General features: G+C 45.0%; 2 protein-coding genes and 1 long non-coding RNA gene across 12 annotated transcripts; 1 reads left to right on the top strand and 2 right to left on the bottom strand.

Annotated features, from left to right (window-relative positions):
• Positions 1-475: 475 nt before the first annotated feature.
• LOC117847465 (uncharacterized) lies at positions 476-17,522 on the bottom strand. 9 transcript variants are annotated; one of them, XR_004638639.2, is made up of 9 exons: positions 13,559-17,521; positions 8,931-9,202; positions 8,610-8,831; positions 8,350-8,383; positions 8,226-8,275; positions 7,930-8,116; positions 6,825-6,939; positions 2,389-2,535; positions 476-965 (listed from the first exon to the last, which is right to left on the bottom strand). It is a non-coding gene; the product is annotated as an uncharacterized lncRNA (long non-coding RNA). The 9 variants fall into 9 exon arrangements; XR_004638635.2 differs by lacking the exon at positions 476-965 and adding an exon at positions 1,200-2,249; XR_004638645.2 differs by lacking the exons at positions 476-965; positions 2,389-2,535 and adding an exon at positions 6,459-6,664 and having other exon boundaries at positions 8,931-9,018; positions 9,115-9,202; positions 13,559-17,522.
• Positions 9,744-12,235, top strand: LOC117847464 (transcription factor MYB61). 2 transcript variants are annotated; one of them, XM_034728679.2, is made up of 3 exons: positions 9,744-10,248; positions 10,429-10,558; positions 10,663-12,235. In XM_034728679.2, exons 1-3 carry the CDS (start codon positions 10,116-10,118, stop codon positions 11,690-11,692), a joined length of 1,293 nt encoding a protein of 430 aa, XP_034584570.1. In that variant the 5' UTR covers positions 9,744-10,115; the 3' UTR covers positions 11,693-12,235. The 2 variants fall into 2 exon arrangements, with proteins under 2 accessions (XP_034584570.1, XP_034584571.1); XM_034728680.2 differs by lacking the exon at positions 9,744-10,248 and having other exon boundaries at positions 10,430-10,558; positions 10,640-12,235.
• A 2,348-nt stretch (positions 17,523-19,870) lies between the features above and the next one.
• Positions 19,871-22,824, bottom strand: LOC117847462 (transcription factor APG). The gene is made up of 6 exons (XM_034728678.2): positions 22,506-22,824; positions 21,567-22,410; positions 21,382-21,474; positions 21,206-21,271; positions 20,698-21,111; positions 19,871-20,600 (listed from the first exon to the last, which is right to left on the bottom strand). The coding sequence occupies exons 1-6, from the start codon at positions 22,784-22,786 to the stop codon at positions 20,565-20,567; spliced, it is 1,734 nt and encodes a 577-aa protein (XP_034584569.1). The 5' UTR covers positions 22,787-22,824; the 3' UTR covers positions 19,871-20,564.
• Positions 22,825-26,667: the final 3,843 nt, after the last annotated feature.

Here is a 26,667-nt window from a genome sequence, read left to right as displayed (position 1 = left end):
TACTCTTGTGTGGGTGCTTCAACAACGTAGACTAGTGGTGGCTTAGTGCCTACCGATACCACATGATAAATCATCATGTCAAGAGTTTGCATCCCCTCATCTCCTTTACGTTTCCGCATTTCATACTTGCAACTTGTGTGTCTTTACTTTCTTAGTGTAGTATCTTGCTAGGATTGACTCTAGGTTGCAAATCTTGTTTTGGGACGAGGGTTCCACACTATATCAACTATAGTTGCACATCTTGATAGTATGATCTAATTTAATTTTGATGCAAAAGTAGTGAAAGTTATAGGTTAAGGTTTTAAGTTTGACTAATCCACCCCTTCTCTTTTAGGCTACGAGCACCGATTTCTTTCAAGGAGACCCAGAAGGTGCACCACTGTTAGTTGGTACCAGCTACCAAGCTTGTTGTTGGCTACAATTAGAACCGACCGACCCATCGACCCATCGATCGATGCGTCCTTTGACGTACGACGACTGGCGCGAGATCAGGCGACGCACGCACAGGCACTGTGACTCAGCAGAGCTGACGATCGACGGCGAGAATGAACACGGTCGCGCCGTGTGCGTGGCGTCGCGCGCGTCTCGTCTCGTCTCTCCACAGCTGCCTAAAGCCATCAGTAGCCCACATGCACGCGTCGCCGTCGATCGTCTATCATTCACATTTCACAAGCTGCTCAGTATAAGCTGAAGCTCATACGACTATATGACGTGTGCACCGGCGCGCTGGGTGGCCCACACACCTACCTACATGCGCACGAGATACTTATACTTACATGTACGCATCCATGCATGCATGCATGGCGCGCGGGCGTACGTGTACAGGAGTTGGGCGACCGACGGGTCCATGGACGTGACCGTACGCCGAACATGCCCGCGGCGGTTCAGTCCGGGATGATGCATGTGCTCTCGCCGGCCGTCATGCCCATGCATCTCGCCAGCACGCCGCCGGGCCCCACTATTACCTGTTTGGCAAACAGTCTACTTGTCAACTTTTATTTCACGGCCAGCTTCGTTCTGAATTCTGATGATGCATGCACAATCACAAGCCGCCAAACAGAGCACCCCCCCCCCCCCCCCCTCCCCGCCCCCACCTCTATATATACACACATACATACTCTTCGACGAACCATTGCATATTTCTCGAAAAAAAGCTTTAAAGTATTCGAGTGCAGCTAGCAATTAGGCACCGTGGCCAAGCATGCATTCTGACCAGCCGGCACTGCACATGGCCGCGAAGAAGCACACACCACCCGTCTCGCGTCGGCGTCGTCGTCGTCGTCGTCGTCCTGCCCATAATAATACTGCCTCGCTAGCTAGCAGCCTGATTAAGAATCCTCTTATCGCTAACAAGAATAATCAATGGCCACGAGAGGTCAATCAGAGGGACAGGCAACCACTCCTCCAGCTTGACAGTTCCGTGCGGATCATATCCAACAGTACTGCTGCACCCGGCCGGCCATCATTAGTATAGGCCTGCCTGGCTGGGATTATTGGGTGATGAACTGATGCATGCACGGACATATATGTAAATAAAAAACAATCCATGGATTAATTAGCTACGTACAGGTCCCTTTGGAGAGCTCTAGCTCTAGCTAGGTAGCTATAAGCTATGCGTATGTGCCATGCCATGTAACTTGCTTGGTGTGCCCGTCCTTCACTCAATCAGCAGCAAGTGTGTGTGTGTGTGTGTGTGTGTGTGTGAAGTGCTGGAAACTTTTAGCTAGTTACTACTACTAGTGTATGTTTTAACTTCTTTTTTTCTGCCGGGAAATCTAATCTCAGCTGTACGTTCTCTCCTTCTAGAGAGATGAATCAACCCCACGGGATCCCGTCACGTCTGTCAAGACAGGACGACCCTATATATGCTTATGACGAAGACACCAAAAAGCCTACCTCTTCACGTGACGCGATTGTATTGTGCTACGTGCATGTACAATTTTATTATCTGAACAAATATGACAGAGAGCGCTGAGCAAAGCGATGCATGTTGTTCTTTTGGTGAAACTATGAATTATCATTGAATCCGCACGTGACTGCGAAAAGAATTCCCCTCAGTACTCCATGCTTCTTCCTATCTAGTTGAAATAAAGCTTCTTAATCCCACTCAATGTACTGTCCAATTAAATATCTTATCTACCTTTTCCAATATGGCGGCTCTATGATAATCCAATACTACTACTTGGCTAGCCTCATATACCTAGCTCCCTCCTGGACGTGTGTGTGTCTGATCGATATAAATCCTCCTGCTGTTTCAATAAAAGAAAAGGAATAACCTAGCTACCCAGCCAGAGATTTGGTAGCTATTAGAAAAAGGTAGAGGTGAAAATGATCATGCTACAGCTAGTCTTTGTGAATGATGATGAATCAAGAGAATCCTTAACGCACCTTTCTGCGTTCATTGGAGGCGGCATGCACAAATGGGGAAGCCTTTTTCTTGTTCTTTTTTTCTCCACCCCTTTTTGCATGCGTGATTGCTTGCCTGAGAGCCAGCTTTAGGCTTTAGCTTGCAGCCGGCCGGCAGGTTGGTTCCTCCTGTCGGTGCACAAGTACAATTACAAGCGCTATGAAATTTCCTCCAGGTTATATTATATATATATATACTCCACGACTTGCATTCTTCCTGCCATGGATCACATGCATGATCAATTTTTGTTTTGCTTTTTGTAGATCCCCATTCGAAAGAAGAATTTCATGAAACTCACACATGAGAATCATATCATACAGTTATTTTTGAAATTCATGTGAGGTTCCTACATACGTGTACTCGTACCTTTAAACTAGTGATAAAGAAGTGAAACACGTACAGGATCATATGCAAGAAGATGATAACGATGGCGCGCAGTGGCTGATATATACAACTTGGTACCTTTGCCACAGGGTTTTCTATAGCAAATCAAAGAACACAAAAACAAGGAATATACTACTTGTCCGTATGCAAGATATTCTTTCGATCAATGCAAAGATGGCAGTGGCTGACACATAATTTAATTTCTTATAAGAGGTTTGTCACTTGTCAGCGGACCGACAGCACTGGCCGGCGCCGATCTGTTCGTGAGCAAATATTCTGATGATTATATGCCATACCGAATCGAATCATGCACGCATTAGTTATATCTGAGCCGGCAACGAGCTAGCTGATCAAATCGAGGCATGCTTATGCATGGGATATGGTTTTATAACGTCAACTGTGACCAACACCGATCCGGTGATGATTGACTCATACATTTTGCAGTTCACCCCTCCCTTTGTAAAGAGCTACACATCCGCCCAGACTAGACAAACCGATCCGTTTCATTTTTTTTCATCAACCATGCATGCATATGTCTCCATTTCAATTTCGCATAATGCTCAGAAAATGCGAACATCCGATCCCCATAATCATATATACTCTTACAAAGACTGAAAGCTACAGTTCATGAACAATAATCTTATAGGTGTATTTATGTGACCAGCATACATAACATACGGGTGTGCATGTACGGTCCACTACAAGCGAACAAACTAACGCGACACATACCGTACGTACGTACAGCACCGTGCACGAGCGGTTGTTATCATCAGATCAGACGGTGTTGATCGCTGGCCGGCCGTTCCTTAACGACCACAAATGGTCGTCATTAGCCGGCTGGCGTCATTGAACGACACCAACCGAATACGCACGTATCTTGCAGGGGTCAATGGGAATTGGGTTGTTAACCCAAGTGCCCCTTGAGATCGAGATTGCCTCATAACATTTGTGATGATCACAGGGAGTACCGTACCAATTAAGCCGCCATGGTTATAAGTAGTAACCATATATGCACTACAGTGTCGACGTACTACATGTGCTGTGCATATATATGAACAAAGAACGCTAAGACAAAAGACGGACTATACGGCACAGTGGATACACGAGAGGACCATCGTCATTTGTCACTGTGTCGCAGCATTGGCGCGCGCTCATCCGATCCAATTAAGCTGGGGGGTTCTCCACGTCGAAGCAGCTAAAGCGGATTGTTACGCAAATAATTGTGTCCCCTACCTTCCCGTAGGTACATGTGCAAGCTATCCGCGCCTGTTCCATCCCAACAGTTTTCATTTCAGCATACATTACACTGTGGTCTCTCTCCTCGCTAAGCTTTCATCGCACACAATGCAATGCAAGGCATATGGATGCACAGTGGCGCCGCATTTGCAATCTGTTGTAATCCGCGTACTTGATTGATTTCGACGAATCTATACGGTACACTGTGCATCTTATCTGTACGTGATGACATGCATACCACAGAAAGAAATCAGCACGTACAAGATGCCAAAAGCACCAAGCATTGCAGGCCACATCAGCAGTGGTAGGCCAGAGAGACGAAATGGACCATTGCGTCATGCGGCGCGCGACAGCTCATCACCTACACTACACGCGAATCTTTGGCTACACGCACGCACGCCGTACGTAGATATTGGGCACCGGCTACGTACGGCTACGAGTACCCTTGTACGTATGTATACACGTGAACTTTAAGGTATTTGTACGGCCGGGCAGCAGTTAGCGCGCCCGCAACCACACGTATGGAGTACGTGCCCACACGTACACGGAAGCTGCCAGTACTAGAGGACACATACGTAGCATGCACGTATTTGGAAAATGCATGGTTTCCCAAGAATACTACACAAACTTCACAATTCAATTCCGACAATATAACCAACCACGCAAAACTCCTGCATTATCAAATCCTTTGGAACACTAGTTTGTTTTATCAAATACATGAGAATTGACGGAACCTTTTCCTCTAAAATTCATGCGAGATTCTTGCACTAAATCCTGTAAAATTCAAGCCATTTTTCCCCTGCATTTCAAAATACCCTTACAAGTGCACAGTGCGCCGATATATGCGCTTGGGGTGTAGCGCAGACGCAAACGGGCGATGGGGACGTCAGAGAAAAGGAGGGGAGTGCAGTGCCATTGCAATGCCAATAAGCCCTAGTACATGGAGGATGGGTACGTAGCTGTTACGGCTGCTATGTAGCAGCAGCAGCGACTCGCGCATGCATATACCACGGGTGCTGTGGCCTGGGGGGGTGGGGGGGGGGGGGGGACCTTGAGGAAGGTGCGACTTCACATCGTAGGGACGGGGGGTGATTAATTAGTCGTGTTATGGATTGGACCCGCTTGATTAATTGATTGCCCGTCAACTAGGCCTAGCTAGGCCTCCTCCTCCTGGCTTAATCGCAACCATAATATTAAGCGCGCGACTTAATTGGGCGGATAATTGGGCGCGCGCGCGCCGGCCATTTTGTGTGGACTAGATGCGTGTAGCTAGGAGCCGAGTGTACTGTAGAGAAAGGAGGAAGCAGGGGGCCGTGCGGTGCAGTGCAGTGCATCCGGGGCTGCATTATTTGCTTGGCTGCTTTGCTAACAGAGGGGGTCAAGGAAAGTGATGTGTTAGTGTGCAAATGGAGCCCAACCTGATAATGTCCCCCCCTAATACTCCCTCTAATATCAAATCAGCGGTGCGTTGTGCCGACAGAATGTTACTGCGATAATTAATCATGTGAAAAAATGTTACATGTGCAGGTCTATCTACCTGGGAAAAGTGTTTTAATTTCCTATTATAATTTGCATTAGGTTTAATGAATTCTTTATAAATATAGTAAAAAATAACTTTTGCCAAACATGTGCTGATGTGCACGGCCAAAAGATCATTTATTTATCTATTGTTATTAGTTGTATCTCTGGGTGTGTAAGGTAGAGAAGTGCAACAGTGCAATCCAGCTGGTCAAAATTTGGTGTCATGCATGGAATCAAATGAAATGGTCAGAATTCACAATTAAATAAAAGTGCCGCTGCGCAGATGAACAAATAAACAAAGCCATTTGTGGTGTTTCCTAACTTAAATTAGCAGGTGGGCCCTGTTGCGTTTGTATTACGTGGAGAGAATAGGAGAAAACCTGTCGGCAGGCTTCACAATTCAAAGTTTATGAATGACGTCATTTCCACTAAAAGAAGAGGTACACATTTTTTTCTTCATTGTTATGCAACTGGAGGTGTATTATTATACACTCTTCTTGCACCAGTGCATGCATGCGGCACACGAGTACACGACACGCCAGAGACTAAAATTAACCCGAGTAGCTTACTGTACCTGGCTCTGCACATTATTTTCTTAGTTCTTTCAAATCACCGCTTCTTGCGATTATGCAGATTAGACGTGCAATGCTACAATGCTAGGGGTCAAGGATCGATCTGACGTGGCATCCGCGGCTGGATGTGTCCGGCTAATCGGAGTGAAAGAACAGGGCAGCCAAAAAGAAAAATGCGGGTCGGACGCGGGCAGCTTTCGCGCTACATGGATATACTAGACGCTGGGGAGAGTGATATATGTCGCATGAAAGCAAAGTCCATACAGTGTCCATTTCTTTGCGTGGAAAAGGACGAGGTCCAGAGAGCGGCACGTATCGATCGTACGTTTCGCCACCAGTTAATCGGCTTCTTCTCTCTCTTTTTTTAACATAAAAATCCGGCGAGATGGTAGTAATACTTTATGCCAAATTGTACCACATTAGGAAGGTAAAGGACAGAGCTAGATAGTTGGGAGATCTCGGTGTGATCTTCACAGGCACGCTAGTTGATCAATTCATCACTACGTCGCTCTCTCTCTAATCGATCGGCCACTTGATCTGTCGGCTGTAAAATAACGTGCGAATGAAAAGAAAATAACTTGAGTGCCCATCGACGTAAAGAAGCTAGTAACAAATTTTGCTAGAGGCCTAGATCTATAAAAAGTAACAACTGAGGTACTCTTATTATGTAATTAACCAAGAGGTGAGGACAATCCTCTTCTTACCTGCAAAAGTCGCTGGACGATCCGATGGTGTTCTGACCCGAGCAAGCCGGCCGTCCACGAGTTGCACCTCGACCTTTTGCCAATCAATGAGTCCGTTCCATCTCACCCACATGCTCTGAAAAGGAGCCATGCACATATTGACTTGGGATTTGCCCGGCATTTAGATAAAACTAGAGGCGCAGGAATTAACACGAGATAGATGTCGATATGAATTCCCGATGGGCACACACACTCGATCGGGGCCTATGGAAGTGGTAGGATGCCTACGCACGTACACGTCCGCGGACAGCTAGCAACGGGGAGGAGAAAACAAAAGGGATGACAGGGACAAAGGCGACTCGCAGGGATATTCCTGTCCAGCCCCGCAGTATTCACTTCTTCTCTTCTTAACACTGAGAGAGAACTACGACAAGTACCAGTACTGGCATAGAGTATACGCAAATAAATCAGGCGCGTATACATGATAAGTTCCTGAGATTAATAATTACATGTATAGTGTATCACCATCATCAAAAGACACATTATTTATATATGTGCATACATGCCGATAGGAAATTTGCAGCATGCTATAATGGCTGTAGCGCTAGTGCGCGTCCAGTTGGTTGGCACACACGGAGGAGGGGGGGGCGTGGGGCGTGGTCCCTTCGCTTTCGCCTCCCCCTCGCTCGATCCATTCCATTGATAGGTAGCTAGCCTCTACGCTACATGGGAGGATTGGATGGGGATTGGGTTGGCGATTGGACGGTGCCCTACCATTCAAAGGGCACGGACGGCCCACTGTCCTACACCCAATCTCTCTCTCTCTCTCTCTCAGAGGGCAGGGCACAAAGGCACAAAGGTGCGTACCGTAAGCTTCCACGGGCCCGCCCCGCGTACTATGGATGCCGTCCTGTTCCGATCTTTCATCCCTCTTGAATCCCGGCTGTACCGATCATTCGTTCATCATCACCAGCCCAGGCCACATCACGAATTTAACATCTCTCTCTCTCTCTCTCTCTCTCTCTCTCTCTCTCTCTCTCTCATAAGGCTGAGAGATCCTATATATTCTTATTATTATTGTAAACTAATAAAGAAATGGAAGGATATTGTCAAGTAAATCACTCACCAAGTATCGTGTGCACCGTAGGGATTAGGGAGGGGTGGGCCTATGCTTCCTGGGGACCCCAGAAAAGATGCCTCCTTTGTCAAACTTGCCTTCCCCGTGATCTTCTAGTGCCAGCCTTGCTAATTGCCATGCTGCTGCCGCCAGCCTTCCCTTCTCTTATCACCACTCAAAATAATGCCGCCTCCTTCTATATCATAAGTCATAACAATCACCTCTGACCAAAAAAAAAATTATGCAATGATGCAGCAATTAATCCCAGTAGCGTTTTTGTGCCACAAGTTTATTTCCAAAATTACCTGATTAGGGTCATCCCATCCAGATTCTGTAGTCAGTGAACACTTCTTTCCTGGGAGCAATGCATAATTCTGAGAAGAAAAGGGAAGAGACGCTAGCAGTTGCAGACAAGAGGTAGGTTGTTACCTGATGGTCCTTTTTCCTAGCTCAACTGCAAGTCCTGCATGGAGGAAGAACAGATGGTGACATTGATTCTAGGAGCATCCATTTAATTTGCAGCGTTCAAACAGCAAATAGTATAGACAATCTTCAGAAATAATAATATATGCTACACCGCCCAGTACAGACAATGCAACGCTCCAGAATGGATGAGATCCGTTGCATGGGGAATCAAAGGACAAAATGATCAGCTGGAAAACCAGACTATAGAATTGCTCAATCACAACCTTTTGATTCGTGGTGCATTTGTTTAATTGGCGACGAGTATCCGCCGTCACATGGGCACAGATGGATGCCGTTACAATCCTAATCATGGAATCATGGATAAAAACGCTCTTTTGTCAGACAAGAAAAGGATACCAACAATAATATGTGCATTGACCAGCTCGTTTCCAATACTATGCTCCAAGAAATTTGTCTCCTGCACTGGACCCTTTTTGTATTCAAAGCTTCATGAAAAAAATCACAGGCATGAGTTCACCCTCGCTATGATCAGTGCCTCCATTGACGCTAGCGACAGTCAATCAGACAAATCATTACACTTGTACCTGTGCGATTATCTTTGCAATTATGGGAAGCCCAATTCTTAACCGATTTGCGGACACATTCAGAGCCTGCAACGTGCTTCTTGTTGGACTGGAGAAGTAACAATTTCTGATTAGAATTGCTAGCCAGCCTGCTAGCTGCCAGAGATAAACAAAAGGAAGATGCTCTCCGTCCTGGAATACGAACATATGGTGCCACCTCTTTTCCCCCCGGACCCCAACTGTGATGATTGACCAGGGCTTTTTCCCCAGAGAGAAGTGACACAGTGAGTTACCTGAAAAGCAAGAGGGCAAAAGGACAACACTTAGGTCTGACACATAAAATCTTGCAGGTGGGAAGAAAATGAGGTGCACATGCACGCACGAAATGAACAGCAGCTAACACATCGAGTTTTAATTAGCAACAGAAGAAAGGTGGACAACGCTTCTTCACAACTATGTGCTCTGCCCTGCATGGACATGGAGCACCCGTGACTGTGAGGCCGTGATATAGAAGCAGCTGCAGAAAAGAAAAAAAAACAGAGTTCACTGGCTGCTCTGGGTCACAATCATTCACCTGGCAGCGAGAGCATCGATCCATTTCCAAATCATGTACACTCTGATGGACACGTTTCACTTTCACTACCTTGTGCCCGAAGAAATACACCAGGCAACAGGCATGCGAATTGGGTTTGAAGGAAATTGGTGAGAACTAACAGTAACAGTTGCACAAAGGTCGCGACAATTAAAATATCGGTGGAGGTGGCTACCCCACCGGTTTTGGCACCAGACATAGATTCTTAGGAGATGACGAGACAGACGCCCACGCAGAGCAGGAAGCAACCGTGGGGAAGGCTAAACCTCCCCTCCCACAACCACCTCCACCACCACCTTTAAAAGAAGGTGCTAAAGGGCTGTCCTGCAAAGAAAAGGAGAGGAGTGCCCCTAACCTTTCCTTGCTTCCCACTGAAATCTCCTATCTGCAACCATACAGTTGCTCAATTCTGGTCTCAGCTGCAGCCCAATCATTCACCAGTATATAAGTCACTACACCATCTGCATTTCCCACCCCTTCAGCCATCATCAATCCTTGAAGAAGCTTTGTGCTACCGGAGAAGGTGCTGGCTGTGCATAATTGGAGGTTGTATACATTCCACAGACCTGTCAGTTCTGCGAATTTGGAGCTCCCAGGTTCTGCATTGCGCTGAGATGGGGAGGCATTCTTGCTGCTACAAGCAAAAGTTGAGAAAGGGGCTCTGGTCTCCGGAGGAGGATGAGAAACTCATGAATCACATAACAAAGCATGGCCATGGCTGCTGGAGTTCTGTTCCCAAACTCGCAGGTATGTACAACGATTTCTTCTGCACTTGGTCCTTTTCAATTATCAACTCCCAATTCTTTCTTTTTTCTTCCTCTGCATTTTGCTCCTTCCAATTACCACCTCATATCTTTACTTCTCTTGTCTATGAAATCCCTGTAAGACAGCCCAATGATCTAAGATGTAGCTGTCAAATTGTTGCAGGGCTCCAAAGGTGCGGAAAGAGTTGCAGGCTGAGGTGGATAAACTATTTGAGGCCAGACCTCAAGAGAGGGGCATTCTCTCAAGAGGAAGAAGACCTCATCATTGAGCTGCATGCTGTCCTTGGCAACAGGTAAATTTACCTGAGAAGTAGTATCAGGGATTCAAGACTGCATATCTGCAAAGCAACAGTTGGTTATTTAGCTGATATTAGCCCTTTCCTTTTTCTATGAGAAGGTGGTCTCAAATTGCAGCACAGCTGCCTGGAAGGACTGACAACGAGATCAAGAACCTATGGAACTCATGCATCAAGAAGAAACTGAGGCAGAAAGGCATTGATCCCAACACCCACAAGCCGCTTGCTGAGGCTGATTGCAGCCGAGCAGCTCCCACCATCAGCACTGAGAGGACCTCAGGATCCAGCGACGTCAACCCATCAAGCACTGGTGCTCTGGGGAACTTGAGCCACCTCCTCAGCGAGACAGCTCAATCATCAATGCTGCTGCCAGTGTATGACAAGAATCACCCTGAAACTCCAAACTTAGCACGCCCTAAGGTGCCTCCAAAGGAGTTATTTCTGGACCAGCTTACTGCTGGACACGAGAGTTCATCAACCTGCCGCTCATCAGGCCAAACGTTGTATTTCCCTTTTCAACAGCCATTAGGCTACAGCAGTGAGAGTGGCAGTGGTGACGGTGCAAGTATGAACTCACTCTGGTTCAACCAGAATGACTTCAACTGCAGCACAATTTCCACTGTGATGCCACCAGTTTCACCATCAGCCCTATCAACATCGATGGGGCTGAATCTCCCACCAAATAATCCTCGACATGGAGGCACTGGCATTGGAAGTGCCTCAGTAGATTCATTATACTGGGATGGTACAAATCCTAGCAGCAGTAGCAGTACTGGGAGCAGAGGAAGCAACAGTTTGGGATTTGAACCACAGAGCACAAGCTCAATTCTGGAGAACAGTGTGTTCCCATGGACAGACGCCGGACAAGAAAAAGATTCAAGAGCTCACTTAGTAGAGGAACTTAAGTGGCCTGACTTGCTCCATGGAACCTTTGCTGAAACGACCGTAGCCATGCAGGACCAGAGCCAATCACTCTATGATGACGTGATCAAGGCAGAGAGCCAATTCAACATGGAAGGGATATGTGCTTCTTGGTACCAGAATCAGCAGCCACAGCAACAGCTGCAGGCAGCACCAGACATGTATGACAAGGACCTGCAAAGAATGCAACTGTCTTTTGAGAATATCTAGGCCTTATGTTCCACCATATGGAACAGAGCATACCAGCAGAAGCAGAAACTTGTAATTTTCACAGATTGATGAGCAGAACTATGCTGAGCTGCTCACATAGATACATAAGTAAGTTGATACAGAAACCATCCACCACAGCTGTTCCTCAGTTGAAGATCCTGCAGTATCGTGGAAAGGACAGCCCTGGCCTTAGGAGTGGAAGCAGAATGCATAGAAAAGTACGTTCTAGAGTCTCCTTTTCTTTCTCTTCAAATTGATTTTTTCCTTCTGTACACGACAACTCAACTTTTGGACATTTGAGTTTTGTTCACTCTCTGTTTATCAAATAAATATAGACAGGCATGGGCAAAACTGCATGTGTCGGTTGCTCTCATAAACCATGCAAGTAGTCCCAAACTTTTCAACCATTGCCATGCACGTCCATGCAAATTAATTATTGCATGTTGTATTTTCATTTCTTCTTTGAGAAGTTGCCAACAAACGGCAGTTGTATATTTGTAAAGGAAGAAATATGGAATATTGACCTGAGAGCTATTTTTCTTCTCCTTTCCCTTTCCTGCTTCTGTCGTAAAGTTTTCTGTGTGGAGAACCCAAGCTACTTGATCGCTTTCCACTTGAATACAGGAATGGAAAAGGATTGGTTGATTTGATAGGGTCCAAAGGGGCAATCTTCCTCAAGAGGAAGTAAACACATTCAGGAAATAAAAGGAGGTAACTACTCATGAATTACCTACCATATAGATTGGGTAATATATGAAGCCTCAGTATGATGAGACTCAACTTATGCTCCATTCAGTCTGCTTATCATTGTTTATGTGACATAACCATGATGTGTTCTGTAGATTTAGATTTGCAAAATCTGTAAAAGCTTTGCACTTTGGTTAGGGTTAAATATTCATCTGCCATGGGGCTGAAGCTATCTTGCATGCTTCTTGGGTCTATTCCCCATAGTTTGTGCAATGGGCCGGGACCATTTTTTTTTTATGGATGATGGTGTAACATTCCTCAAGTTAGGTATGAGCCTATGATTGAAAAAGCCCAATAGAGTAAAAGAACTCAGTTTTTCATCATCTTCATTACGAGGTACATTGAGTAAAATGGGAGCTACAACAATAAGCGTGAGGGACCTTAACACCCAAGGTACTAGATTTTGAATTGAGAAGCCCTGATCACAACAGCTCCCTATGTTTTTTATTTTCCTTGATAAAGTTGTTGACTACTGAAGATCTCCAGGATGGGACTTTAACAATTACTGTCTCTAAACTAATGTATATTAAATAACAATAGTATCACCACATCATTTTTAACTCCAAATATAATGATACAGTTTTCATATGACCGATCCATATAATTTTAAACATAGTGAATTAGTTTAGAAAGAGTACAGTTATAAATCAGGCAACTGAGTTAACAAACAAGAAGGCAAAAGATGGTGTTGATCCTAGTAATGTACAATTTAGGGACCATGTCATGCGCTCAGCTAGATTATTAACTGCTTTGACTTGGCCCTTCTGGTGGGTTCCTTTCCTCGTGACTAGTCAAAACTCAAACCAATGTAAAGATGAGTTCATTTTCTGCATTGCTATATTCCTAAATAAAGCTAGCTCAATTTGGTTCCGCAGAAGCTTTAGAATTTAACAACTATCATTTTATGCCGTACAACTAATGGGACATGGCCATGTGCATGAAAAAGCTGGCATAAAGTGACTGGTCCTTGGATTTTCACAAATGAATTGAGAACAATAATGCTGATAAGGACCATTAGCACTAAAAAGCAATAGTAGGGGCAAAAATACTATTTTAATGTCTCTAGATGTTGTAAAGAACATAAGATACATTATACAAGTGATGAGCTTGATTACGTACCATGATGTATCAACTTATGGGTATATGCACTTCAATTATCTTTGTTTGTATCCTGTGTCTACTCGGACAAATAAGCTGCATTATTGGATGTATCTGGGTGTCTCAAAATGAACACGTCAGTTGAAAGAAAGCAAAAAAGAAGTATGAAAGAGAAGTAGAAATAGCAAGACATGAAAATAGCAACAGAGGAGCAGCAGTGCTCTTCCAGGTGAAAAAGACATTTAGTTACATTGTAATATGCAGTCTCAACATTGCCAACAGTAGTACACCGGCATCCACCTAACATCATCATTAGTGAGTGGAAGATATCAGAAAAGTGGAACAATATCAAAAAATTAATCAAACCACATAAACATGAGTTAGAATCTAGGGTATCATAGGTTGATGCTAATTAGTGGTCCAATGGAATAGCAAAAAAAAAAGTAATAGTTCAGTGATTCCATCTGGCACAATCCATAACACAATTGAATCATTTCTTCTTAATTAAAAATTCATTTGGATAAAACTGCTTTAGTTAGCTGAAAATGTGAACATAAGGCAAAGTAACCAATTCAAAATCATATGAGAACCTTTTTTAGAAGAAAATAAAGTGTTATACAGGTAGCAGGAAACCACCAAGACAAGGCATAAGATATATTCCTGCTTAATAACATTCTGAAAGTTTGTTGCCTCTATATGACATCAGCATGATGATAAACATATGAAACCATACTTGGAAAGCATTTGTAAGCAAGAAGGTACTCAATGTTGGGCCTGCAGCTGTAGAATTAAGTTCTATTACTTTTAACACTAAAAAAGTACACCATTAGCCCTTTACACCTCTAGAGACAGGCCGTATGCACGAGATGTGACTATAAATAGTTTCATCAATTGTTGAACTGTGTCCACACACTCAAACATGCGTGCCAACAGGCAACAGACGTCAAAGCTTGTACACATTTCAACAATTACCTGCAAGATCAGCAACTATGTAAGTAGCAATCTCTCCATAGTACATAAGTACTTGTGGAGCCCACAACAATTAAGTCGTTACCATGGTCACATGAATCACAGTAATAACCAGGGAGAGGGAGAGCACCTAAATTTCAAGAGCTAAATTGATGTTATTAAAAAGAGAAATTATGTTTCTGCCACTGAATTTGAATTAGGTCCACTAAATCAAAAGGGATGACCTAAAGCTATAAGACGGAAAGGAGCAAAAGAAGCAGATAATATAGTTGGAAGCGCCTTTGGCCAAGGCAGACTACCAATGAAATGCAAGATACAGACATGGGAAAATATGAAGATTCCCAATGATTTAACTGTGTCATTGATATATGCTATCCTATCAAACACAGTATGAAAAATGATAAACCCAAACAGGAGTATCAAATGAAAAACAATATTATCACTTATCAGAATATGTATCTGATTGCTAGATTAAATTACATATTCAGATGATCAAAAGGTTAGTGGGAATATCCACAAATATAGAGGTTTTTTTTTTGCAGCATACGATCTGGTGGTATCCACCCTCTTTCATGCATTTGAATGCACATCACAGTCCACTAGGTCTGTATTGAGGTAAAAATGTGCAATAAGTTCATAAACGAAACAACACATTCCCGTTCTGCAAACTGGAATCATAATCCAACAAAAACTAAGAAGCAATAGTAGTAGCCAAATGGTGCTTTTATGCTTTGTAAGTTAAATCCTTTTCCATCAAGGTTGAATACATAGAATGGAAGCAACTGCATACTGGAAAAAAAAGGTGTTCCGCAGGCTTGCACAGCCTTCTATTGAGGGTTTTTAGCTAATTAATAATGGTAATTGAAATGCAAGGTCACACCAATTCTGAACAAAATCTGTAGTTTATAGTTGAACCTAACAAATAAATTCATCCAGGAGATGTTCTAATGAAGCAGATATCGTGCATCCACAGCAATAAACATCCTGAGCATCTGTAAAATCTGATTGGATCAGTATGGCTTCAGAGATTTGACTTAGAGAAAGAGATGGATATTCATAATCAAATCAGCTAGCTTCTAATCACACAATGTATTTGAAATAAGATCAGTAGTAACTAGTAAGGGCTGAAACAGTGGCCATTGAATTTCTGCTTTGCTTGTTTAGGCGATCCAATCAGCTGCAATCATATGCACAGTGGAGAAAAATGTTATACTGACTTAGCAATTACTGTGCCAGCAAAGAGGTGGTAAGTCTTTGTGATACACAGATGGGTCCCAGAGAGCATTAAGGTATTTGGATTTTTGCCATGTAAAAGTAGATGATAGTATCAAATCACATGTACACGTCACAACTGCAGGTAATTTTCTTGGGCCCTGTTCCTTTAGGAAGCAGAGGAGAAGCAAAAGTATGGGCTGAGCAAGGAGCTGAATCAGAGTCTTTGTACCCTTGTTGCCCCCCTAAATTCCATAAAGTAGGCTTCCATGGAATTTTGGACCTAGGCTACAGGCTGAAGCCCTGGCAGCCCAAGCCCTGTCTCTACATCTGCTCGGGAGAATTCTTTAGTTTTTCAAGTAACAAAATTTTACTTGTCTATAGCAACTATTTGGTTTGTTTGTCAGATATAAGACAGGGCTTGATGTTGTGAGCAATGGCCTGGAACAATAAATTACATACTGAATGTGTGGAGACAGGTGAGGTGCTAGGGAAGGTGCACAATTTGCATGCTAACTACAATTCAATCACAAGGATGTAGTAACACCATGTTCCTGTTAGGATAGTATAAACTACAATCCAGGAGAATAAAATTCAGCCTTCACTTCTCAGACATAACATCAATCAGTTTTGACTTGGTGAGTAGCGTTCTATACAGGGTGTTTTATAGCTGTCCAGTACAGCAGATGGCCTGGTCTGAAAAATGTATCAATGAGCTGCAGACCTAGACGCCATGGCACTACAAGCTGGGCTCATTGCTAAAATCGAACAGGCATAAGTCCATATGCGAAGCTTTCAGGATTTGATCAGCGAGTACAACATGTTGCACGGAAATCACGCAAACAACATTCCGGTGATTTTGACGACCTGGGAATGCGACACCCGGGGAGCGGCACCTACAGCATCAACGGGTGATGTGAGCCCGTGAGGCATCCGCGCAGTGCTACACCATATCTACGTGTGGCTGTAACAAAACCGCAGGAATGAGCGCGATGCCTGCAGCGATCAACCAATCGATGCTTCGTCGGCGGTGAGCGAAGCCGCTGCCGCAGCAATGCGGGACCGACCCCGCCCACTAAAATGGGCGACGCGAAATCGTCTCCCTCCGGTTGGCGAACCGGGTAGGCGGGTCGAAACGGCCGTCCCGGCGCAATGCTGCGCGCCACCATCGGTTGGGTTGGGGATTTCTAAATGCGTCTACGAATCGGAACCACGCGCGCGCACAGAGAAGGGGGAAGTGGGGAGGAGGGGAGAGCACATACCAATCGCTCGCTCAGCCTCAGGCCGAATCGATCGCCGGCGACACGGGAGGAGGAGTAGCGGGGAGGAGGGGGTGGGCGCGGAGGCGATCGCGCATTCCCCCCGCTTCGCTTTCGGTGCGGCGCGGCGGTGGCGCTGATGAGTGCGCGTGCGGCGGTGGTGGGGGCGTGCGCTCGTTGGTGCGCCTGTCTCCCTCGCGCGGAGCACAGGAGGAGGGGGGAGCCGTCGCTACGCGTCGCAGCCCATGGGCTATTTTTGGGCCGAGAGGACGCGAGCGAACTCTGCCAGCACAGGCAGCAGGAGGCCCAGTCAGTAGCAGCGTGGCAGGCCATTAGTGGGCCTCTTGCGTTCCCAGGAAAGACATCGGCCCACCCGTCCAAACTGAACGGCGACCGCCACCGTACCCAAGCCGTCGACCGCCGAGCGCCGGCAGCGAAAACCCTCCCTGCGGCGAGCGCGTGTATGGTGCCCGCCGGCGGAGGCGAAGAAGATCCACCGGGTGTCGTCTGGGTTGCAGCACGAGAACTGGCACCGGGATGCATGCAGCATGCTGCTCTGCCGCCGGCCCTGGCATGTGGCATCTGGCTGCTTTTCTTTGACGATGTGATGCGCGCTGTCAGGAACCTCGTGCCGTACGGACTCCACTGACGCCGACGTCGTTGACTGGCTGCCGCATCACTGCATCAGCATCACAATCAGCGTCACCCTCTTCCTCTTGCTTCCACGCGAACGAGACGAGCCCATCAAGCATTCAAACGGGACTTGCGGGAGGCTACAGGTAGCGATAATACGCATAGAATCAAAATGGAATCAAATTAGGATAGTACTATTTATCATATTTTAATTTAAATTCCAATACGAATATGGATATTATCAAATATGAATACAAAACGAATGAATAGTTCAAATTCGGATTTGCATTCGGATACTTACTCGACTTATAACATAGCGTCATAACGAGTATTAATTTTATTTTATAGATGATCTTATAATTGATTAAAAATCATGTTACAAGTAGGGAGTAAATGGATAGATATCTTATTAAAAATAATGTGTTTAATAATAAATAATTAAATATATCAAAATAAATATAAAATAAGTATTTTCATAAATATATATCATTTAATAATAATAATAAGTATTTACATAAATATATATCTCATTTAATAAAAAAAATAACTTCATTGATACATTTAAAAATGATTATTCATTTAATACATAATATAATGTATTTAATTAATATGATTAGTTATATTAAAATTAATTAAACTTTATGACTATATATCAGGCATTTGTCATATAGATAATTTTTTTAAAAGTTTAAATGGTCTAAATAATTATTTTATTAGCAATATTAGAATTAACATAATTTGTAATTAGTATTTATAGTAATATAAATAAGCTTAGATGGCTTTATTGGGTACTTTATTCTTTGTGGATACGGAAAATATCGGATATTTCATATTTTTATCAAATACGAATCTAGATACATCCATTTAACATCCACATTAAAAACGAATACGAATTCGGATATCCATATTAACGTTTTTTCGAATTAGTTGATTCGGATTTCAGACGTCCAAATCCGTCTCTGTATTCCAGGTCCAGGATGATCATGTGCCTTCTGCTCGATCGCGCCGAAAAGCAAGCACGTGAGCTTCCTTTTCTGGCCAATCTTCAGCGAGCCCGCACCGGTCGCTGCACTGCACATGCTGTGCAGTCTCTGCGTTGCGTTGCTCCACTCGGCCGCGACATCTCTGTAGATGATGCGACCAAAGGCACACGCGGCCCTTTCGTTCCGAAACGACAGTAGGCGATGATAGCATCACGCTAGCTGCTTATCTCGTTCGAGGAGATGAGGGGGAGGCTAACCAAGATCAGGATCATATGTTCACAGTTCACCAGCATTGTGTCTTGTTTAGTTGCCTAACTTTGAAGATGTAAAATTACTAATGTAGCACTGTAGTACACTGTAGCGTTTCGTTTGTATTTGTGAATTATTATTCAAATATTGACTAATTAGGCTCAAAAGATTCGTCTCGCAAAGTACAGCAAAATTGTGCAGTTAGTTTTTGATTTCGTCTACATTTAGTACTCCATGCATGTACCGCAAGTTTAATATGATGGGAAATCTTCTTTTTACGTAGTATCAAAGTTGGGAGTTGTGAGAACTAGCCCTCGGCGTCATGACCGTCATGCTGATTCGTTTGTTGACAAGACCTGGATTACCATTATGGGGAGGGAGATAGACCTGACGCCCGAGCTCGTGCCGGCTGGCTGCATCATGACTGAGGCCTGGGGGTTGTTGTGGCTTCCAGGACACGGGTGCACTGCATTTGCATGGACGCCGTCAGAGCTGTTCAGAGCGGCGCCTGACTGCTCCTGGGGGCGGCAGAGGCCTTTGAAAAGGGCGGCGAACGAATTGATGCCAGGAATTGAATCCGCATCCGCCCCGACAGCAGGCACTGTGCCCGCCTTATCCTCTTGCACGGATCACTCAGAAGAGTTCAGACACTCACTGTTCAGGTCTCAGGGTCACAGGTAACTACTGCAGCAGCAGCTGCAGTGTGTGTGATGATCCATCTCGGGCAGGCCGGGGGTACCGGAGCGAGAGCTCGATCAGCTCCGTACATGTGTCGCTTGCGCTTTACAGCCCAGAGATGCACAACGGCAAGAGATGAACACCCATCATGTAGAACTAGCAGGCTGTATTGCGTCGCTTGTATTGTATGGAGACACGAATGAATACATGCATGATGTATATGCGCCCATACGCACGCTTGATAGCTCTCCTCCTGTCTCTCTCTGGCAAAATCCATCCATCCCTGCCTCGATTAGATTGGGTGCGATGCAGTGCGAGTGGTTGCCACGGATGAAACGGCTTCAGAAGGATTTAGCAGCAGCAAACCGAACAGCTTTCCAATTTGCTCCACACTGAGATCCCGGAGCAGGAAAATTTAGAGTTCTTGACAGCCAACTTCTGAGCCGACGTTTTGCTCATGAAACACCACAACTTACTACATCCAACCTCTCACGCGATACATTCCACGAGCACGGGTTGTTTGATTCCATGAACTAAAATTTAGTCACTATCACATCGAATATTTAGATACTTATTAGGAGGACTAAATATGAGCTAATTATAAAACCAATTGCACATATGGAGGTTAATTTGCGAGACGAATCTATTAAGCCTAATTAGTCCATGATTTGACAATGTGATGCTACAGTAAATTAATTAGTCTTAGTAAATTTGTCTCGCGAATTAGACTCCGTCTGTGCAATTGGTTTTGTAATTAGTCTATGTTTAATACTCCTAATTAGTATCTAAAGACTAAACTTTATTAGTCCGTGTAACCAAACACCCCTTAAATTCTCTTACAATCTACAGGCAAATTACAGCTGAGATGCGACGTTAGCAGGCTAGGTAAAAATGTTTGTTCAGAACCGAGCCTACTGCATGCCTACGCTTCTTCAGACACGCATCGATGGAGCAGCCAAATTCAGAGGAAACAGAGCGACCAGCCGACTGCCGCCTAGCTCAACGCGCGCGATCTGCAACAACATGCGGAGCGCCTCGTCACCTTCACGTCTGCTTCGGATGCTGCTGCTTCTGATCGCCCTGTTAAGAAGCACATCAAAATGGCGTTTTGATGGGTTACTGGCACAGGAAATACAGAGACCGAAGCGCATTGCAGGACACTGATCCTTGCAGCTACCTGTGTGACGACGGGAACCGGCGGTTGGTCCGCTTCTGCTCCTCGCCGTGCAGGAGCAACTTCCATCTGCTCGGGCGGCGCGGTGGCCATGTGAGCGAACGCCGCGGCGGCCGGCGGCGGCATCGCCTGCCCGGGCACGCCGAACATCGGCCCTGGCGGCATTGCCATCGGAGGGCACGGGAAGTGCACGCCGGCAGCGCGGGCCATGTCGAAGGCTGCCGCCGCCGCGCCCATGCTGAACCCCAGCCCCATGCCGAGGTGGGGGAAGTGCGCCGCCATGGGGTGCGGCATCTGCATCGCCGGCAGCAGCATCGGCGGCACGCACAGACCCGTCCCCATCGACATCATCTGCACCTGCAGCTGCAGGGTCTTCAGGTACTCGATCGCCTCCTCCAGCATCGACGCCTTGTCGATCTGCAACAGAAGCAAGCGTGTTAGTGGCGTGTGCCAGACGAATGAAGCAACTGGATGGATTCCATTTTAGGATCAAGGTGTCAGTGGCGTGTGCCTTGTTGCAGTTGGGGATGAGCTCCTGCAGGGCGCGCATCTTCTCGTTGATCCGGTCTCGTCTCCTCTGCAATGCAAGGTCACAGCAATTTTCAATTCACATCTCATGAGGATCACTTGCATGGCGTGCGCGCATTGGCAGAGACGTGGATCGACCGAGCAGTGCCCCGTGCGTACCCTCTCCGATAGGTTGTGCACCTCGGCGGTGCGGCTCCGCTTGTTGCTCCGCGACTCCGACCTCCTCGTCGCGCCGCCCTCGTCGTCGAGGTCCTGCAGCCAGAGAGGCGTTGCGATCAGGAATTCAGGAAGCCCGATGTTTGAATCAACAATGGCCAATAGGTGGTCGGCCATGCGCATGCTACCTCGTCCGGGCTGACGGAGCAGTCCGGGAGCTGGTGGTGGCTGCTCCTCTTGGGCTGGCTCCGGTCACCGTTGCCGGAGCAGACCGACGAGGTGGTCACCGCCGCCGGTCCCGCGGCCGCATCGGGAGCCCTCGCTTCCGGCTGCAACCTGCGTTGAGTCACCGTGGCGGCTTCTCCGTGGCGGAGCTCTGGGGGCAGAGGCGCCTGGGGGGCAGGAGGTGCCCCTGCCGCCGTGGCGCGCGGCGCTTTGGGCGGCTGCAGCCACGCCATCCTCTGCTCCGAGAACAGCGGGGTGCTCCGCAGCCGGTTCGTCGCCGCCTGCACGACCGTGGACTCGACGGGGTTGCTCGGGGCCGCGGCGGCGGACGCCTGCGGCCGCTGCTGCAGGGGACGCGAGAAGAAGGTGAAGTTCATGACGCCCTCACCGGCGCTCGGCGGGGCCTGCTTGGCCGCGGCCTCCGGCGGCGCGGCGCGGGAGGCCGGGACGGCCGCGCCGTGGTGGGGGGAGGCGGGCGGCGCGGCGCCGGGGAGGCCCGGGTACTCGGACAGCAGGCCGGCGCAGTACTCCGGGGGCAGCGGCGCCGTGTCGCCGTCGTCGACGATGACGGGGCAATGCAGCCACGGCACGGCGTCGTCGTCGTCGTGGACGGGGAACCCGCCGGCGTCGTGCGCCCCGAGCGGTACGGAGGCCATGCCGGCGGCAGCGGCGGCGTGGCGCTTGAGCTCGTGGGCCCTGCTGCTGCCGGCGGCGCTGCAGGTGAAGGGTTGGAACGGCGGCGGCGCCCTCCTCAGCGCCGGCCCGTTGTCCCAGAGCAGCTCGGCCAGCTCGTCGCCCGGCCCGATCCTGCAGGTGAGAGAATCACACAGGCATCATCATCAGCACCCATGCACGGCTGGCTCGAATCGAAGAAGAACTCGCGTCGCGTGGCAGGAACTGACATCCGAGCGCCGCGCGGCGACAGGTGGAGCAGGATGGAGCGCACGCTGCTGCTGCTCCTGTGCCTTGGCGCGGGCGAGCAGAGCGGAGAGGATAGGGAGTTGGAGGTCGGAGCACAAGCTAGCACGAACTGTTGCTGCTTGTGTGCGTGGGATGGAGGAAGGAGAAGAGAGGTGGGCGAGCAGTTAAGGAAGAGCGACGCGCCACCTACCGCAGCAGCAGCAGGAGCCGAGGCCAGTGATGGATGGGTTTGCAGGAAGAGGTGGGGACGAGGGCGACCCATGCGCTCGCCCGGGCTATCCGATATTACACATGGTTACCAAGCGATGGATCCGATGACACTTGTTTCACACTTGCAAGTATATTGGCAGGCGCGTGCATGCGGATAACTTTCTTTCATAGGACTCGTGATCTTCCAGACCGGGAGCAACACAATTTCATTACCAAATCAAGGAAATGGTATAATCTTAGCATATTCATCTCCACATGTATAATTTAGAGCAATCTTACAATTATTAACTGAGACTCCTTTTGAAACCTTCAGGAGGTGGATACTCTAGGAAAAGGAAAGAAATCCTAGAATTTTTCAAAAAAAAGTGAAACATCTAGCCATCAATCGGTATACTCAAATCATCATAGCCATTGGATCTATTATGTAATTTTTTAAAAAAATTACCCACCTTTACCATTATAAAATTAGCCTAAAATAATCCCCTAAATCTATATCTAAATTACCTACCTCTATCATTATATTCAATAAACTAAAGTAACCCCTAATATTCATGAAAATTACCCACTTATGTCATTATAAAAATAATTTAAAATAACCTCCTAAATTTGCAACTAAATTGCCCACCACTATTACTTAAAAATAACTTAAAGTAACCCTTTAAATTTGCATCTATATTACCCACATATACCATTATTAAAAACAACATTAGGTAACCCTAAATTTTAATCCAAATCACCTTAATTAAAAATATACAGCGTTACATGATTCTAAATCGTCTATTTCTTACACTATTGGTATATGATATAATAATTAAGATATATCCACATTATGTGTGTCACCATTTATAAAGATATAGAGGAAGTGATGAGAATATAAATTTCTATATTCAAATTATAGCTCGTGAAAAGTTAAAGATTATAAATGTGGATGAAAACATTATAGAGTAATTACTAACTAAAATTTATCACAATCAGATGAAAATAATAAGTATATATCTATATAAGTGTTATGTTCGAATATTTAACAAATGAGAGTTAGTTCAAGGTAATAGTTTGTAGCAATGTGTCATTATTTTTTTTTCATCGAAGACGGGACATGCTAAAAAAAATACAAATCCAAGAAATTCTCACAAAAATTGGAAACATCAAACATCAATCCTGTAAACTCTAATAATCATAGTCATTGCTCTATTATATTTCCTAAAAAGTTACTCACAACTATTATTATGAAAATATTCTAAAATAAACCCTAAACATATATCTAAATTACTGAGCTCTGTAATTATAAACAATTATATAAAGTAACCCCATAATCTTCGTCCAATTTACTCATGCATATCATTATAAAGATAAGTTAAAATGTCATTATAAATTTATATGTAAGTTAAAAAGTAAACATTTAAATCTTAATCTAATTATCTTCATGTGCATCATAAAGAAATATTCAAAAGTAAAGTAATATATGATTCTAAATACCTATTTATGTCATTGTTAATGTAGAAATACTAAGTTAAGGTATATATGCATGATGAGTGTCACCATGTAAGCTATTTATACATATACTTGAGGAAGTGGTAAAAAAATATTGATTTTTATGCTAAACACAATGTATGAAGGTGCGATACAAAGAATTTGTTTTTTTTATGTTATAGCTGATTACTCCTTTTTTCATTTTAAAGAGTGGCATCCTATGTCCACTATCTCAATCGAGGAATGGATGTCAGAATAAATAGAATAATGATGAATGAAAAAAAGAGAAAATCTTTTAGTTGGATAAGGGGCGGATGTAGCCAAGTGGATCAAGGCAGTGGATTGTAAATCCGCCACACGCGGGTTCAATTCCCATCGTTCGCCTCTCGCATTATTGCAAATTAAGTGTGAATGTGGATGAAAAGGTGTATAGAGTAATTACTAATTAAAATCAATCACAACTGGACAAAGATAAGTACACATCTATATTAGTATTATGTTGAAGTATTGAAAAAAAGAGAGAGTAGTATGTAAAAAAATTTGATTATTAGCTAGAATTTTAATTTCTAAATAATTTTTAAATACAATAAATTTTGAAAACATTAGCCCTTGCAGGAGCACGGGTTGATGGAACAATTATAATAAAATGACATTGACACGTCATATTAGTGATAAGGTGGAGGAAAGAGGGAAGAAGAGAAGATAAACGGCTTGTATGCTTAGAGCCAGCTAAGAGCTGGTGGAGACACGCGCTCCAACAAAGCTTTTGTGAGAGAATGAGGCGGGGCATGTATTAATTTTATAATATAGATTAATAGTCAACTATTATATGAGCGAGCTGGTAGATGACTATAGTGTAATGTGGCACTGTATAAAGCTAGTAGCGACTTGATAGTGGCACACTACGACTTCTACTAAAGCTAATTGTGGCTAACTAGTTAAGCAGTTAGTCATGACACATGGCATAAGTACCAAGGTCACATGAATCAAGAGCAAAAGTGATAGTGCAACAAAAGGTTCTAACCAAGCATTTGGGTAAGTAAAATCATGCACAAACATTGACATAACATTGTGTAATCCAAAATACGGGTTTAAATGTATAGGGTTTGCATTTGTTACAACCTTGATTCTTGTACAACTACATCCCATGCACTTCTCTAGCTTCAAAATCCAGTTCACCCCTAGATAAAAAATTTGCACAATCTTATCCGCTCCCAAAATGCATCTGCGGTACATGAAGTTGACAACGAGTGTCATCCAGATCCCCAAACTCCCAAAATGCAACATCCAAGTCCCCAAACTTGCTAATTGGTTCACGTGAGGTCCAAATCACCGTTACCCGCGTTAAACTTCCTGGCGTCATCGTCACCGTCCAATCAGCATGCCACTTAGGTAGTTTAACGTGGGTAACAGTGATTTGGCCCTCACGTGAACCAATTAGCAAGTTTGGGGATCCGAATGTGCATTTTGGAAGTTTTGGAACCTGGATGGCACTCGTTGTCAAGTTCATATACCGCCGGTGCATTTTAATCCTTCTAATTCATCATTTTCGCCATTAGATAAACATATCCAACAACTCACCTCTTTATCTCCTTTTTCTATTAGGAGTTTGCCTTTCTGGATCTACTCAATACATTCTAGTGTCGTTGCTCCTTCCCCCCCTTGACGTTGGAGAATGCCATGCCACCACCCTTTCACCTATGTGATCCAACTTTTTACTAAGTCTCCTTGTTCTTTTCTGGTGAGACGTATAATTTACCCCTTCTCCGTCTTTGGGATATCCTCGTTGATCCTCCCTTGCTGACCATTAGAAATTGTTGGCACTTCATCTATCTTGATCTCCCGCCAACCACTACCGCCGTGAATAGTCTAACGCAAAATCAAGGCCCTAGGAGGCCTATTATATATGGCACGCACGATTTTTGTCCCCGACTTCAACAACACATCAATTTATGCCCCTCACTTGCTCGCATGTTTTTATAAGAAAATCTCTATTAATCTTAAACAATTAAAAATTAATAGACCATAGATTTTTTTTTCTTATATCACCAGCAAAGCAACACAAACTACTTTAAAACTTAAAGAGCCATAATGTCTAAATCGAGAATTGCACCGATACACTAATTACGGCAAGATCCTTAAAATGAGATCGCATTTCAGTATATTTTGATGACATTCTATCATATACATTTTTACCTAGATATTTTTATCACCTAGATGGAACAATATTTTTATTGAGTGGAACCATTGTTATAGGTCCATGGGAAAATTGTTCCAGGTTCAAGAGTAAATCGTTCCTTTTTCATGTGAACATCGTTAAAAGTTCAGGAGGACAATATTCTAGCTTCACAAGAAAATTGTTCCGGCTCCATAAAAAAAAAATGTTCCAGTTTCATTCAAAATAAAATATATCCAAGTTTACGGAAAAAATATCCAAAATTTAGAAAAATATTTGTAATGCAT

Source organism: Setaria viridis, chromosome 3 (genome assembly GCF_005286985.2).
Source record: "Setaria viridis chromosome 3, Setaria_viridis_v4.0, whole genome shotgun sequence".
In the NCBI taxonomy this organism is placed as follows: Eukaryota; Viridiplantae; Streptophyta; class Magnoliopsida; order Poales; family Poaceae; genus Setaria; species Setaria viridis.
This window is presented reverse-complemented; position numbering and strand designations above follow the sequence as displayed.